Here is a 17788-nt window from a genome sequence, read left to right on the forward strand (position 1 = left end):
TAAAGATCTGATTGGTTGAACACTATGACGATCAACAACATCGTCCCCATTCACTTAACCTGCACATGGATTCACTGGTGAGTCTGCAGGCCTGGGGCCTCTCTTCTACCTAGAGACACAGAGGTGAACTCTGATTGGATCAAAGCTCTACTTAAAACAAGCTGCACTGAAGCAGAGCAGCTGAGGAGCACAGTAGCTGTGCAACGAGAACATAAGATAATGGGAACAATATTTATATAAATTATAATACATGTAGTGTATTTAAGAAAAATGATTAAATAGCTATAACTTTGTGATTCTGTTTAGGCAGAGAAGGCTTTGCAGGCCCTGACGGGCCACCACTGTGTGAGAGTCATAGTGGGACCAGTGTGAGAGTCATAGTGGGACTGTGTAATGGGAGGACTGGTGGACAGACAGGACACTCTTCCTCCATCAGATGACAGACTATATTTATTACATTTAGTAGTACTAGTACTTTGTAATATACTACCATCAGAGTTAAAATACAGACGAACACTTCATACTTTGATATGGACAACGGAGCAGAGTCACCATTAAAACCATTAAAACCATTAAAACCAGTGGAACGTTTGATCATCGGACAACTTCTGGTTTCCTCACTGACTGTTTACAGGATGCTCTTTATTATAATCATTACAGTACACTGTTAATATATATATATATATATATAGTTAATATTCCAGAAATCAACATATTCAACATTTTATACCAACAGGAAGTGATGTAATCTGAGTCTGATGAAGATGAGAAGAAGACACTGAACTAAATAGAATACAAATCTAATATGTATTATATCACAATATAGAATATAATAGAATATAGAACAATAAAATATATTATAAAATAATATAGTATATTATATAATATAATATAATATAATATCGTATAATATATTATAATATAGTCCTAGAATCCTGGTCCTCAACCAGCAGAGTCTTCCTTCAAATAAATCCTGTCCTAAATATTATCATTAATATGCTCAATCAAACTCCTGATACATTTCTATGGTAGAGCAGATGATCGGGATCAGCAGATGATCGGGATCAGCAGATGATCGGGATCAGCAGATGATCGGGATCAGCAGATGATCGGGATCAGCAGATCTGGGACCTGCAGCCTCTTCAGAGAAGTTCAAAGGTATGATTGATTAATGTGAGGGTATTAATACGATGTTGGAGGGTTCTGTCTCCTGGTTTTTAGATGCTGAGAGGAGCTCTGAGTCAAAGCTCTCCACCTGACTGGAGAAACCTTCACACATTTAGCTGTAATAAAGTCCTCTTTTCTGTCAGACGTCATACGGCTGCTCCTCCTCTTCCTCCTCCTTCCCCTCCTCCTCTTCCTCCACCTCCTCCTCCTTCCTGGTGAAAGCAGAAGACAGCTCCTGCAGCAGTAGCTCCTGTGATGGAGTACAGACTCCCTGAAACTGCTCCTTCCTCCTCCTCCTCCTCCTCCTCCTAGCTGCAGGCTGCTGGGAGGCATTCAGGTCTGCTCCTCCTCCTCCTCCTCCTCCTTCTCCTCCACCTCCTCCACCTCCTCCTCCACTCAGCTCCAAAGTTTCCTTGGCGGTCCGAGCCGGGTCGTGGATGACCACGTGGTCCGAGTGTCCGGTTTCCAGAGGAACCGCTCTGAGAGGTCGGCGGTCCGGGACCTCCTGGGTCTCGGCGGCGCTGCTGGACAGGAAGCTGGTCTCCAGAGACTTCAGGACCTGAAGACCAAAGTCTCCGACCTCCTCGTAGAGCGGCTCGGGGAGATCAGGAGACTCGGAGCTCTCCTCCTCCAACGAGTCCTGCTGCACCTTCATGGGCTGGAGGTCAACACAGATATCAGTGTATATGTATATAGATAAATATATATATATTATATATGTTGATCTATCAATGAGGCATCAAGTCATTCACCTCCACAAGAAAGTACTCAATAAGTACAAAATAAAAGTCTAAAATACTTAAAAAGTACAAACTAAAGTATAAAGTACTCACAGTACAAAATAAAGTATGAAATACTCACAAAGTACATGGAGAGAGTCCTTCTGTCGTGTAACTTTCTCTGCAGAGAAAAGAAAATATAAAATGAATTATTGACGAAAATAATCTTTTCATTTTGCTTCAAACAGATAAAAAGTTGTACTTTCTGTAAAAATGTATTTTAATACTTAAAAGAAAAACTTTAGATTTATTCATCATCAAGATGAAAAACACAAACACTGAAAACTAATTCAGTCTGAGATCAGAAACACTAGAAACTGAAAGAATAAATGAGTAGAAATGAACTTCTCCTTTTATTACTACCTGCTCTGTTTATAATACCTTCATGAATGATTACAGTTATTACCACCTGCTCTGTTTATAATACCTTTATGAATGATTACAGTTATTACTATCTGCTCTGTTTATAATACCTTTATGAATGATTACAGTTATTACTATCTGCTCTGTTTATAATACCTTTATGAATGATTACAGTTATTACTACCTGCTGTGTTTATAATACCTTTATGAATGATTACAGTTATTACTACCTGCTGTGTTTATAATACCTTCATGAATGATTACAGTTATTACCACCTGCTCTGTTTATAATACCTTTATGAATGATTACAGTTATTACTACCTGCTGTGTTTATAATACCTTTATGAATGATTACAGTTATTACTACCTGCTGTGTTTATAATACCTTTATGAATGATTACAGTTATTACCACCTGCTCTGTTTATAATACCTTCATGAATGATTACAGTTATTGCTATCTGCTCTGTTTATAATACCTTCATGAATGATTACAGTTATTACCACCTGCTCTGTTTATAATACCTTTATGAATGATTACAGTTATTACCACCTGCTCTGTTTATAATACCTTTATGAATGATTACAGTTATTACCACCTGCTCTGTTTATAATACCTTCATGAATGATTACAGTTATTACCACCTGCTCTGTTTATAATACCTTTATGAATGATTACAGTTATTACCACCTGCTCTGTTTATAATACCTTCATGAATGATTACAGTTATTACTACCTGCTCTGTTTATAATACCTTTATGAATGATTACAGTTATTAATACCTGCTCTGTTTATAATACCTTTATGAATGATTACAGTTATTACCACCTGCTCTGTTTATAATAACTTTATGAATGATTACAGTTATTACTACCTGCTCTGTTTATAATAACTTTATGAATGATTACAGTTATTACTTCCTGCTCTGTTTATAATAACTTTATGAATGATTACAGTTATTACTACCTGCTCTGTTTATAATAACTTTATGAATGATTACAGTTATTACTACCTGCTCTGTTTATAATAACTTTATGAATGATTACAGTTATTACTACCTGCTCTGTTTATAATAACTTTATGAATGATTAAAGCTCGTTTCCTGACCAGCGTCTGATTGGCCGACAGCATGCTGTTGTTGCTCTCGTCTCCTCTGATCGGGACGAGCGGCATCGTGCCGAACTTCTGCTTGGAGATGTCTGAGGACGAGTGACGCCTCAGGACCGGAGGACCCAGGTCCTCGTTCTGGAAAACAAGATCCAACAGAGACCCGATGAGACCTTTAGATTAGGGACCGCTTCAGTCCTCTAGGAGACAGACTGATCTGAGGTCTGATGCTGGATCAGAAAGATTAGATTTAATCTGACCTGAGCTCTAAACCTGATCCTGGATCAGCAGGTTTAGGGTTAATCTGACCTGAGCCTTGAGGAAGCTGGTGATCCAGTCCCACAGTTCGGCCTCACAGCTGCAGCTCAGAAACCTGAGAGACAGAAACGTTATTGATCTCAGGATATGATACATAAATGAAACTATGAAGGGGATACATTTCCTGTCATGTGATCGATGATACAGCTGTGACATCACCGCGTTAATCAATGATACTTACAGCTGGTGTTTGTGTGACATCACTGTGAATCCCCACCTGCAGATTATAGAAACGTTGACTTTATGAAACCCTGACCTCATTCATGAAGAAACACGTGTCTGATCAATGTGAACTCTACACACACACACACACACACACACACACACTCACACACACACACACACACACACACACACACACACTGAAAAACAACAATGTTCAAACATTTTAAAATTACAAAGTCAACTTAATAATGAAACGTCAGACTCTGATTGTCTCTGATTGTCTTTGATTGTGTAACGGGTGAGGTAAGGACCCAGCAGCAGTACGACAGACACACTGGATAGTTTGAATCAAAGCTTTATTTTCCTCTGGACACACAACAGGCAGAATAATCACAGGGAAACAGCGGCCGGACCTCGTGGTCGGGAACAGAAGGCTGAGTGAGTTACCGGGGCCGAGGCTAGGCGGGGTAGTCCAGAACAGGCAGGGTCGGTAGCGGGGAATCAGTCCAAAGGGAACGCTGGAAGGTCTGGCATGAAAGCGGAGAACGATCTGGCAGTGAGTGTGTGTGAGACTGAGGTCTAAATAGTGGATGCAGCAGAGTGATGAGCTGATGAGGTGGGCGTGAACAGGTAATCCATACAGCATAGTATCACGATACTTTGCGCGGCGATATTGTATCGATACTTTTTGGTACTAGAAAAATAAAATCAATTTCTTTTTCAGTCCACTAGATGGCGCTGAGTTGTTTTCTGGTGAGGTCAGCAGAGGTCAGGGGTCAGTGTGATTGGTCAAAACAAAGAGAGACATCGGAGAAAGAAATCAGAAATGCACCGTCCACGTTTGAATCAGACGTCTGGACTGATTTGGATTTTTTTTAACAAGGATCGACAGGCGGATCGGTGCGGCTGCAGCAGTAAAGCAGGCGCTGCACCGGACCGTCTTGGTGAAGAGAGAGCTGAGCCGGAAGGCAAAGCTCTCAATTTACTGGTCGGTCTACGTTCCTACCCTCACCTATGGTCACAAACTCTGGGTCGTGACCGAAAGGACAAGGTCGCGGGTACAAGTGGCCGAAATGAGTTTCCTCCGTAGGGTGGCCGGGCTCAGCCTTAGAGAGAGGGGGAGGAGCTCGGACATCAGGAGGGAACTTGGAGTCGAGCCGCTACTCCTTCGCATCGAAAGGAGTCAGCTGAGGTGGTTCGGGCATCTAATTAGGATGCCTCCTGGACGCCTCCCACTGGAGGTTTTCCGGGCACGTCCAACTGGGAGGAGACCCCGGGGAAGACCCAGAACACGCTGGAGGGATTATATCTCCCAGCTGGCCTGGGAACGCCTCGGGATCCCCCAGTATGAGTTGGAAAATGTTGCGGGCGAGAGGGAAGTCTGGGTCAGCCTGCTGGGCCTGCTGCCACCGCGACCCGACCCCGGATAAGCGGAGAAAAATGGATTAACAAGGAAGGCCGTCGCAGCGTTTGTTCACCGACACAGCCGTGCCCGAGCTCTACAGAGAGGTGCAGCTTAAAGAGGAGGAGTCTGTTCAGCAGGAAGAGTTGCATTAACTTGTGATGCGTTGATGAAGCTCAGTGGATTCCTGTGTGACTATAACAGCACAACATCTTAGAGGACTGGAGACTGAAGTCTCTCATTCTCCAAACTAGAGCAGCACACTGAGTCACACCGGGGAGAACACGACAGACCTGCTGCTGAAAGCAGCACCAGAACGGGCCGACAGAAACCTGGTGGTTGTAACCGACAGCGCTGCTAACGTGGGCGTTGCCGTTCAGTGAGCGGGATTCCTGCATGTGAAGTGTTTCACTCACACGCTCAATCTGACCTCACAACCGGGTTAAATCTGCAACAGCAGCAGCTCATGAGGAGAGAGCAGCGCTGACTGTCAATGATTGAAGTGAGAAGAACAGACTGAAAACGTATTAGATAAAACACGTTGACACCGTTTTCCTTTGGGGACATCATTTGTGGTTGAAAAAAGTAATAAATACATCAGCATATCGCAAAATCGCGATAATATCGCAGCATCGTGATAATATCGCAGCATCGTGATAATATCGCAGCATCGTGATAATACCGCAGCATCGTGATAATATCGCAGCATCATGATAATATCGCAGCATCGTGATAATATCGCAGCATCGTGATAATACCGCAGCATCGTGATAATACCGCAGCATCGTGATAATATCGCAGCATCGTGATACTATCGTGATAATATCGCAGCATCGTGATATCGCAGCATCATGACAATATCGCAGCATCATGATACAATCGTGATAATATCGCAGCATCGTGATAATATCGCAGCATCGTGATAATATCGTGATAATATCGCAGCATCGTGATCATATCGCAGCATCGTGATAATATCGCAGCATCGCGATACTATCGCAGCATCGTGATAATATCGTGATAATATCGCAGCATCGTGATAATATCGCAGCATCGTGATAATATCGCAGCATCGTGATACTACCGCAACACCGTGACACTATCGTGATAATATCGCAACATCGTGATACTATCGTGATAATATTGCAGCATCGTGATACTATCGTGATAATATCGCAGCATCGAGATAATATCGCAGCATCGTGATACTATCGCAGCATCGTGATACTATCGTGATAATAGCGCAGCATCGAGATAATATCGCAGCATCGTGATACTATCGCAGTATCGTGATACTATCGTGATAATATCGCAGCATCGTGATAATATCGCAGCATCATGATAATATCGCAGCATCATGATAATATCGCAGCATCATAATACTATCGCAGTATCGTGATACTATCGCAGCACCGTGATACTATCGCAACACCGTGACACTATCGTGATAATATCGCAACATCGTGATAATATCGCAGCATCATGATAATATCGCAGCATCATGATACTATCGCAGTATCGTGATACTATCGTGATAATATCGCAGCATCGTGATACTATCGCAACACCGTGACACTATCGTGATAATATCGCAACATCGTGATACTATCGTGATAATATTGCAGCATCGTGATACTATCGTGATAATATCGCAGCATCGAGATAATATCGCAGCATCGTGATACTATCGTGATAATATCGCAGCATCGAGATACTATCGCAGCATCGTGATACTATCGTGATAATATCGCAGCATTGAGATAATATCGCAGCATCGCGATACTATCGCAGTATCGTGATACTATCGTGATAATATCGCAGCATCGTGATAATATCGCAGCACCATGATAATATCGCAGCATCATGATAATATCGCAGCATCATGATACTATCGCAGTATCGTGATACTATCGTGATAATATCGCAGCATCGAGATAATATCGCAGCATCGTGATACTATCGCAGTATCGTGATACTATCGTGATAATATCACAGCATCGTGATAATATCGCAGCATCATGATAATATCGCAGCATCGCGATAATATCGCAGCATCATGATACTATCGCATCGCGGGACCTCTGGTGATTCCCGCCCCTACTAACAGGTGCACTGAACAAACTGATTAGGTGAGAGATGGAAAAACAGGATAGTAGTGGCAGAGCTGTGACACATTGTCTCATATTGTCTCTCATTGTCTCTCATTGTCTCTGAGTGTCTCTCATTGTCTCTGAGTGTCTCGCATTGTCTCGGAGTGCGTCTCATTGTCTCTCATTGTCTCTGAGTGTCTCTCATTGTCTCTGAGTGCGTCTCATTGTCTCTCATTGTCTCTGAGTGTCTCTGAGTGTTTCTGAATGTCTCTCATTGTCTCTCATTGTCTCTGAGTGTCTCTCATTGTCTCTGAGTGTCTCTCATTGTCTCTGAGTGTCTCTCATTGTCTCTGAGTGTCCTCACATTACCTGGTCGGAGCCTTTAGTTTCCTGCGGATGCCGATGTAGATCTTCATGGACTTCAGAGACCACTCCTTCTCTGGTTTGATGCTCTGAACAAGGACACAGACCAGTGAGGGGACGGGGACATGGAGTGTCTACTGGTGGACACAGAGAGACAAGTCTCTCAGAGCGTTACCTTCTTGTCCTTGAGCAGCAGCAGCTTGTGGTTTATGATCTGGAACGTCCTCTCCTGGAACTTGTTGCCCTGAAGGAGCTTTGGAGGTTCTTCACGACACCTCAGGAGACCGATCTTCATGATCTCACTCTTATAGGCTGGACACAAATACGAGGACAGACAGGGAGACAGAGAGAGACAGACGTGATTGATTCAGTGTCACATCTGACAGATTAGAACTTTGTAGCCTGAAGTTAATAATTATTGATGGATGATATTCATCATATATTCCACTTTCAGCTCCGTGTAACTGTCTGAGTTCACTAGTGTGTGTGTGTGTGTGTGTGTGTGTGTGTGTGTGCAGTGTAGTGTGTAGTATAGTATACTGTGTAATATAGTGGTTATAGTGTGTAATGTGTAGCATGGTGTGTATAATGTAGTGTGTAGCATATAGTATGTAGTATAGTGTGTAATACAGTGTATAGTGTGTAGTATAGTGTGTAGTATAGTATAGAATGTAGTGTAGTGTCTAATATATAGTGTAGTGTATATATATATATAGTCTATAGTGTATAGTGTGTATTATGGTGTGTAATATAGTGTGTAGTATAGTTTATAGTGTGTCGTATAGTGTGTAGTATAGTGTATAGTGTCTAGTATTGTGTGTAGTGCAGTGTGTAGTATTGTGTATAGTGTGTACTGTGGTGTGTAGTGTGTGTGACGTACAGGTGAGGATAGTGAGTCCGTCCCCTTTAGGAACTCGCTTCACCACCAGGTAGGCGGAGCTCGGGTCGGCCATCTTGCACCACTGCAGAGCCTGCTCCAGGACTCTCTCTTTGGGGTGTAACGGACGCTCTGACACCACAACAACATCAACATCATCATCATCAACATCATCAACATCATCATCATCATCACCCGTCATGTAGAATGTCCCAGGCTCCCTGAACTCACCTGCAGGAGTCTAAACTACCTGAGAGAAATCAGTGGTGATAAGAGCTGCTGAAATCCTCTAAATTATTCGGAAAGGAGCTTCAACACTTCCTTTCCTGTCTCCTTTATCGTAGGAGACACTGGACCATCCTTTACCAAATGAAAGGACATAATGTCGTCCCACAATTCCTTGCGGCAGCAACATTTAAAGCGACGCCTTGTTCGTCGGTTCACATAAACAAACTGCAGATAAAGGATTTGTCACCAGAGGACTTTAAAGAGGAAAGTCTCTCCTTTCTCCAGTGAATTATAACAGGAAACACCTGTTCAGGTAAACAGGCTGAGCTGAACCAGATCACACAGAGACAGACCCGACCTGCTAAGAGGTTTGTCCTCCATAAGGGAAGAATCAGAGAATCTGTCGCACTCTAAGATGAACTAAAGAGTGACAGTATAAAGGAGCTGATTAGTGACATTGAAAACTCTCTGAACCACTAATCTGGCTTCATGAACCCTCAGGTGTGTCAGACAGACAGGTGTGCAGGTGTCTTGCTGTCTCACCCAGCTGTCCGTCCTCAATGGCCTCAAACGTCATCCAGACATCTTTGTCTCCGGCCGGGACATTCCTCATGAACAGAACCTGATTGGTCAGCTCCTCAGCACACATGGTGGGAGACACCTGCAGGTCACATCAATCAGCCAACATCTCCTGCTGTCCCACGTTATTAATAATGACTTTAATAATCAATATTCACACTTACTTTGAGAGTGATGCAGCAGTCTGGTATCTTCAGCTCCAGATAGACCTCAATGATCAGATCACCAGCCTGAGACAGCTGCACACAGAGACCTGATCAGAGCCCACTTACCCACCAACCTGCTTATTATCAGACGCTTAATAACTCTAACTTATGACAAACCTATCACTAACTTATCTTTAACTTATTATCAACTTATCACTAACTTATCACTAATTTATTATCAATCGATAACTAACTTATCTTCAACATATTTTCAACTTATCACTAACTTATTACTAGCTTATTACCAGCTTATTACTAGCTTATCACTAGCTTATCACTAACATATCACTAACTTATTACTAACTTATTACTAGCTTACTACTAACTTATTACTAGCTTATCACTAACTTATCACTAACTTATTACTAGCTTATTACCAGCTTATTACTAACTTATTACTAGCTTATCACTAGCTTATCACTAGCTTATCACTAGCTTATCACTAGCTTATCACTAGCTTATCACTAACTTATCACTAACTTATTACTAACTTATTACTAGCTTATTACCAGCTTATCACTAGCTTATCACTAGCTTATCACTAACTTATTACTAGCTTATCACTAGCTTATCACTAGCTTATCACTAACTTATCACTAACTTATTACCAGCTTATTACCAGCTTATCACTAGCTTATCACTAACATATCACTAACATATCACTAACTTATTACTAGCTTATTACTAGCTTATCACTAGCTTATCACTAGCTTATCACTAACTTATCACTAACTTATTACTAGCTTAGTAGTGACTTATTGTCAACTTAGAAAATACTTATTATCAACGTATTACTACTCTTTCTTACAAACTGAATACAAATATATATTAGGAGTCTGAGCTCAGCAGGAAGAGTTGCATTAACTTGTGATGCGTTGATGAAGCTCAGTGACTATAACAGCACAACATCTCAGAGGACTGAATACATATTAACTGAAAGCAGTCAGTCCACAGAAACTGGGGATCAATATTTGATTTTATTCCTTAAAATAAATGATCTATTATTTGGTGACGTTTTTATTATGAACTATGCGTAGTTATTAATATTGACACCATGACTGCAGTGAAGTACCTGAGTGTCCTTCCAGGTGGTGATGAGGCTGATCTCAAGCTCCATCTGAGTCTGATGCTCCTCATCGATCTGAAACGGGACCAGAGGTTCACTGGGTTTGATCAGTTTCTACGTCATAAAGAGGACTCAGAGCTGTAGTGGACTCAGAGCTGTAGTGGACTCAGAGCTGTAGTGGACTCAGAGCTGTAGTGGACTCAGAGCTGTAGTGGACTCAGAGTTGAAGTGGACTCAGAGTAGCGGACTCAGAGCTGTAGTGGACTCAGAGCTGTAGTGGACTCAGAGCTGTAGTGGACTCAGAGCTGTAGTGGACTCAGAGTTGTAGTGGACTCAGAGCTGTAGTGGACTCAGTTGTACTCACATCAAAGACGTACAGGTAGTTGTCTATCAGATCCTCTACGATCTTCACCTCGGGTGCTCCTTTCCCGTCGGTCTGGAACAGACTGGGAGCGAACAGCAGCGACAGGTTCTTGGTGCACATCTGGTTCAGATCGGCACACTTCTGGACTCTGGCGGAGGAAGCAGACCCGGTTATTTAATGAGGAGACCTGCTGGTTCCAGAGCTGCAGGTGTGTGGGTGTGAGCTCACCTGTACAGGTGACTGATGAGAGCAGCCAGCGTGGTCCTGTTGACTCGAGGAAGACTCCGGATGATCTCTTTGTAGCGGTCCAACCTCTGAGACTTCTGAGGGATCTCTGAGGACGGAACCAGGACCGGCGTTAAACCTGAGGTCTAAAAACCTCTGATGTGTCTTTATAAACCTTTATAAACAGAGTTTCTGTGCAGTTTAATGTAGGTTACAGCTCGTACTGTTTACATTTACTCAAGAACTAGACTTCAGTACAACTTTGGCATTCTAGTACTTTCTACTTTCACTGCATCTCACAAACGTACTGCTTTTTACTGCATTTGACATTCAAAGTTACTTTGTACATATAAATCCTATGACATGAAGCAGTACTACACTACTAATATACTCAGTAGTACACACAGCATCTAAAAGTGGCTTCACCTTTACGAACTTCATTTGTTAGTGATTCAATAATAATCTGTAACAATATAAGAACTTTAAAGGAGCCATTGTGCATGATGAGTACTTTACTTTTGATACTTTAAGTATATTTTGCTGATAATACAACGTTTTTAATTAAATCGATCTTAAATTAAAAAAAAGTAATAATTATTTTACTATGATTATTAAACAATGAGGAAGTGAAGAAGAAGAAAGCAGCCCCGTCACAGTAAACCTCTGGAGAACGTCTTCACAGAGACGACCACTGATCTGGAAGCTCGTCAGTGATCAACACCTGAAACCTTTTGGTCCGTAGTGAGTCCCTCAGACTGAACCCTGGTCTAAAGTAAAGTGGACTCACTGGCGGCCCCCTGCCACAGCGGGTGGAGGTCGGCCATGAAGATGGGGTCGTCGACCTCCCTGAAGAACCTCTTCAGGACGTCCGTCACGTCCTCGATGAAGTGGTCTCCGATCCGCAGTTTGACATTTCGGGCGTCTTTACGGAACTCTTCCATCAGGAGTTTGATTCTGGACTTGGCCCCGTTCTTCCTGTAGATCCCCTCGTGGCCCAGACCTGCGGAGCACGATCAGACCGTCACTAAAACCCAGTGGCGGGCCGAGTGTTTTATACCTGGGCCTTCTGTGCTGTCCTACTGAGCTACGGTTATTTCTTTCTAGGGGTGTAACAAAACACGTATTCTTATTAATCCGTTCGGTACGAGGCTTACGAACCGAACATACGTTTGAATAATACTAGTGCGTTTGTAAAATGCAGAAGCTGACATTTTGGGAAATATAATGTTTTCGGTGGACTGCGCTCACGTAGGAGACAACGAGCTGTGACCTTTGAACCCTTTGAACCCGGAACAATAACAAAAAACAGCTGAGGCCCCGCGTCAGGGAGGCTGAGCTCAAACAACAGCAGTCAGCTGTTCCCTACTGATTCAAACAGAGAATCAAATGTCTGAAATAACCCCGCGATGATGGGATGCTTCGTCATTAACGGACAAGTCAGAATCAAAGTAATGAACACAATGACAAGAACAAACTCACAAGAACCAGTCACATGTATTTATATGACAACAGAAAATGTCAAGCATGACAAATCAATCCAGCAACACTGCAGCGCTGGAGCACGAGCCATTCATACTCATAAAAACGACACAATAGACAAAAGAACACAGTAGAAACGCTACTGAAGATGCACTACACTACAGCTGCCTTCCCTTGAAGACAAAGTCCATCCTCCTTTCTTTGTTAACAGAGTCAGTAATTCCGAAATGAATTACCTCCTGTAATTTAGCAGCAGGTCTCCAGTCCTCTGTGAGATAATGTGCTGTTATAGACACAGTCCACTGCGCTTCATCAACGCATCACAAGTTAATGCAACTCTTCCTGCTGAACTCAGAGACTCCTCCACTTTAAGCTGCACTTCTCTGTAGAGCTTGGGCTGTCGGTGCAACAGGACCACATCATCTGCAAACAGCAGAGAGGCGATCCAGAGACCCCGGAACCGGACGTTCTCCACCCTCCGGCTGCACCTAGATATCCTGTCCGTGAAAGTCACGAACAGGACCGGTGACAAAGGGCAGGCCTGGCGGAGGAAACACCCACCGGGAACGTGTCTGATTTATTGCTGAGGATGCGGACACAGCTCACAATACACTACCTTTGAATTAATTATTGAACTTTGCCATAACAATGAGATTAATCGCAAAAAATCCATGCGATTAAAAATTGTAATCGTTGCCCAGCACTAATATGTATAGTATACTTTAAACAGTTAAATATATTGTTAAATTTGACTTGGCAATAAAAAAAGTATCGGTTCAGGCACCGTTTAGGCACCGGTATCGTTTTAAAAGTATCGTTTTAGCACCGGTATCGGAAAAAACCCAAACGATACCCATCCCTACTCGGGATCAGATCGGGCAAGCCGTTCCTCCCAATCACCCCCGCCAGGTTTCTCCGTCATTGGGACGTGGGCGGAGGCCCGGCCACCAGACGCTCACCGACGAGCTCCCCTCCTGGGTCTGGCTCCGGGAGGGTGCCCCGGTTTCCCTGGTCCGGGCGAGGTGGCTGAAGACCGTGGGCTGCTTATCATCAGGGTTCTTTTGAACCGCTCTTAGTCTGGGCTCTCCCCTGAGACCTGTTTGTCTTGGAAGACCCTACCGGGGGCTGCTGCCCCGGACAACATAGCTCCCAGGACCACCGAGCCACTCAGACTCCTCCACCACGGTAAGGTGGAGATTCACGGAGGAGAGCTTCATAATAGAGATATCTATCCTCAGAGCTTCATAATAAAGATATCTATCCTCAGAGCTTCATAATAAAGATATCTATCCTCAGAGCTTCATAATAAAGATATCTATCCTCAGAGCTTCATAATAGAGATATCTATCCTCAGAGCTTCATAATAGAGATATCTATCCTCAGAGCTTCATAATAAAGATATCTATCCTCAGAGCTTCATAATAAAGATATCTATCCTCAGAGCTTCATAATAAAGATATCTATCCTCAGAGCTTCATAATAAAGATATCTATCCTCAGAGCTTCATAATAGAGATATCTATCCTCAGAGCTTCATAATAGAGATATCTATCCTCAGAGCTTCATAATAAAGATATCTATCCTCAGAGCTTCATAATAAAGATATCTATCCTCAGAGCTTCATAATAGAGATATCTATCCTCAGAGCTTCATAATAAAGATATCTATCCTCAGAGCTTCATAATAAAGATATCTATCCTCAGAGCTTCATAATAGAGATATCTATCCTCAGAGCTTCATAATAGAGATATCTATCCTCAGAGCTTCATAATAGAGATATCTATCCTCAGAGCTTCATAATAAAGATATCTATCCTCAGAGCTTCATAATAAAGATATCTATCCTCAGAGCTTCATAATAGAGATATCTATCCTCAGAGCTTCATAATAAAGATATCTATCCTCAGAGCTTCATAATAAAGATATCTATCCTCAGAGCTTCATAATAGAGATATCTATCCTCAGAGCTTCATAATAGAGATATCTATCCTCAGAGCTTCATAATAAAGATATCTATCCTCAGAGCTTCATAATAAAGATATCTATCCTCAGAGCTTCATAATAGAGATATCTATCCTCAGAGCTTCATAATAGAGATATCTATCCTCAGAGCTTCATAATAGAGATATCTATCCTCAGAGCTTCATAATAGAGATATCTATCCTCAGAGCTTCATAATAAAGATATCTATCCTCAGAGCTTCATAATAAAGATATCTATCCTCAGAGCTTCATAATAGAGATATCTATCCTCAGAGCTTCATAATAGAGATATCTATCCTCAGAGCTTCATAAGAAAGATATCTATCCTCAGAGCTTCATAATAGAGATATCTATCCTCAGAGCTTCATAAGAAAGATATCTATCCTCAGAGCTTCATAATAGAGATATCTATCCTCAGAGCTTCATAATAGAGATATCTATCCTCAGAGCTTCATAATAGAGATATCTATCCTCAGAGCTTCATAATAGAGATATCTATCCTCAGAGCTTCATAATAAAGATATCTATCCTCAGAGCTTCATAATAGAGATATCTATCCTCAGAGCTTCATAATAGAGATATCTATCCTCAGAGCTTCATAATAGAGATATCTATCCTCAGAGCTTCATAATAGAGATATCTATCCTCAGAGCTTCATAATAGAGATATCTATCCTCAGAGCTTCATAATAGAGATATCTATCCTCAGAGCTTCATAATAGAGATATCTATCCTCAGAGCTTCATAATAAAGATATCTATCCTCAGAGCTTCATAATAAAGATATCTATCCTCAGAGCTTCATAATAGAGATATCTATCCTCAGAGCTTCATAATAGAGATATCTATCCTCAGAGCTTCATAATAGAGATATCTATCCTCAGAGCTTCATAATAGAGATATCTATCCTCAGAGCTTCATAATAGAGATATCTATCCTCAGAGCTTCAGTTCTCTTCCTCACCGTACTGAGTGATGAAGGCGATGCAGCTGTCCACGATGATGGGGATGTCATTCCTGCTCAGCTGCTGCTCCCTCAGAGCATTTCCTTTACCGCCGGCTGCTCGCTGGATGTCCGAGTACCACAGAGAGAAGTCTGTGCGGCCGACGCCCTGCAGGTGGAGAGTCCTGAATGAGAGAGAGGGAACCAGACCATGAGGGGGAAACTAAATCTGGATCAGATGGTGTCCAGCAGAGGAAACGCTTCATCTCACCTTCCCTTCTCTACTAAAACCAGGATGTCCTTCTTCTCGTGGTTCTCAGTCTCGAAGGTGACGCCTACAAACAGAGAAACAGGTTGTATATGTACTAGTGCTGGGCAACGATTAACATTTTTAATCATGAATAATCTCATTGTTATGTTAAAGTTCATAATGAATCTAAAGTAGTGTGTTGAGCTCTTGTATGTTAAAGTGCTGCTCTATGAACTAAAGGTCAACAACATTTGGTTTAAACACTTTAAACTCATCAGGTTCTTGTTAACAGCAGGATTCTCTTCACACAGCAGCAGTTATAACACAGTTATAATGATTCTGATCATAGATATTCAGCCGGTGTTCACAACTTTATCTTCATGTGTGTCAGAGATGAATTTAAATATACATCTTAACCTGAAACCTATCTACGTCATGTTTTAATGTTTGTTAAACTCTCAGTAGTGATAACTAAATGATGTGATTATTATACATATTACAAACTAAACACTTCAAAACTCTAAAATAATAATTTAAATGAATCATTTATTTGTTGGTATGTTGGTCAGACGCTATGCTACGCTGATTAGCGTAACATGTGGTGTTTGTTATAAATGTACGTTGGTACATAGAGGTGATGAGAAGCTGTACATGGAGGGACTTAGGACCCAGGGGAATGTAGGGGAAGGAAACAGGAAGTGACGTCACACAAACAGCTGTTCACTGCTCGCTGCCGGTTCTTGTGTTAAAAATGTTGCTTAATAATAACAACATTTTAAAAATGCGTGATTCATAATTAATGAATGCGTTAACGCGATAATAACGCGCTAACTTGCCCGGCACTAATCTAAATCAATCTGACAAGACCCGGTGTGTTCGTAGACCGGGACCAGGACTCACTGAGCTCCTGCAGACGGTTCAGGTTGATGATGTCCTCTGCTGCTCCGTCGTTTCGGGGACAGATGAAGAGGTTGGACTTCTGCAGGACGAAGAAGGCTTCCTTCCACTGCTGCGGGTCCAGCATGGCTCGGTACCGCAGCAGGCCGACCCGCTCAAACTCCCGAGTCAGCAGGCAGTGACAGCTGAGGGGGGTGGCGGCCTGGTGGAGAATAACGACATCACACAGGAAGCTTGAACAGAAGACGGCACAAAGTGGGGCGAATGTCAGAGCGTCTGAGGTCCAAACCTTCCCGATGGATCTGGTCCAGCTGTGCAGAACGTCGGCCGTCTCCAAACCAAACTGATAAAGTTTCTCTGAAGTCAAATACAACTCGAAAGTGTAACGAAACCTGAGAGGACAGACGGAGGGACATCGGCTGAGTCTCCATGTGGACGTTAAAAACAAGCGTCAACGTCACGAACGTATCGGGAGGACGAACCTGTCGATGAAGCCGTTGCTGTTGTTAGAGGCGTCGGGCCGACTGACGCCCAGACACACGATGTCTTTAACGCTGATCTGCATGCAGGGATCAGCCGACCGGTCCGACTCGTAGAACAGCAGAGACCGATCCACCGAGCACCAGAACTTCTGGAAGTCTGACGGCAACACGTGAGCTTTTATTTTCACAGGTAACTAAGAATTACAGAGACGAGCTCCGAACAGTCTGCTGCTCGTATTCATCTGATAATAAACCAATAAAACCTGCTGGTTCAAAGGAAACCTCCCTCTTCCCTCCTCCCTCCTCCCTCCTCCCTCCTCCCCCCTCCCTCCTCCCTCTTCCCTCTTCCCTCCTCCCTCCTCCCTCCTCCCTCCTCCCTCCTCCCTCTTCCCACCTCCCTCCTCCCTCCTCCCTCCTCCCTCTTCCCTCCTCCCTCCTCCCTCTTCCCTCCCCCTCCTCCC

At 42.8% G+C, this 17788-nt stretch overlaps 1 protein-coding gene across 1 annotated transcript in view; it reads right to left on the minus strand.

Annotated features, from left to right (window-relative positions):
* Positions 1 to 211: 211 nt before the first annotated feature.
* The window catches only part of arap3 (ArfGAP with RhoGAP domain, ankyrin repeat and PH domain 3), a 31597-nt gene continuing 14020 nt past the window's right edge, over positions 212 to 17788 (minus strand). The window contains exons 12-30 of the mRNA XM_079167568.1: positions 17328 to 17484; positions 17135 to 17237; positions 16849 to 17047; positions 15970 to 16033; positions 15720 to 15883; positions 12087 to 12299; positions 11303 to 11408; positions 11075 to 11222; positions 10717 to 10785; positions 9603 to 9677; positions 9403 to 9520; positions 8635 to 8763; positions 7930 to 8066; positions 7761 to 7843; positions 3916 to 3951; positions 3726 to 3789; positions 3417 to 3554; positions 2029 to 2067; positions 212 to 1825 (exon numbers count right to left, since the gene is read on the minus strand). Coding sequence (XP_079023694.1) covers positions 1307 to 1825; positions 2029 to 2067; positions 3417 to 3554; positions 3726 to 3789; positions 3916 to 3951; positions 7761 to 7843; positions 7930 to 8066; positions 8635 to 8763; positions 9403 to 9520; positions 9603 to 9677; positions 10717 to 10785; positions 11075 to 11222; positions 11303 to 11408; positions 12087 to 12299; positions 15720 to 15883; positions 15970 to 16033; positions 16849 to 17047; positions 17135 to 17237; positions 17328 to 17484 — 2561 coding nt within the window. The 3' untranslated portion in view covers positions 212 to 1306. The remainder of the gene's footprint in view (positions 1826 to 2028; positions 2068 to 3416; positions 3555 to 3725; positions 3790 to 3915; positions 3952 to 7760; positions 7844 to 7929; positions 8067 to 8634; positions 8764 to 9402; positions 9521 to 9602; positions 9678 to 10716; positions 10786 to 11074; positions 11223 to 11302; positions 11409 to 12086; positions 12300 to 15719; positions 15884 to 15969; positions 16034 to 16848; positions 17048 to 17134; positions 17238 to 17327; positions 17485 to 17788) is intronic.

Source organism: Pholis gunnellus (genome assembly GCF_910591455.1).
Source record: "Pholis gunnellus genome assembly, chromosome: 10".
Taxonomy (NCBI): domain Eukaryota; kingdom Metazoa; phylum Chordata; class Actinopteri; order Perciformes; family Pholidae; genus Pholis; species Pholis gunnellus.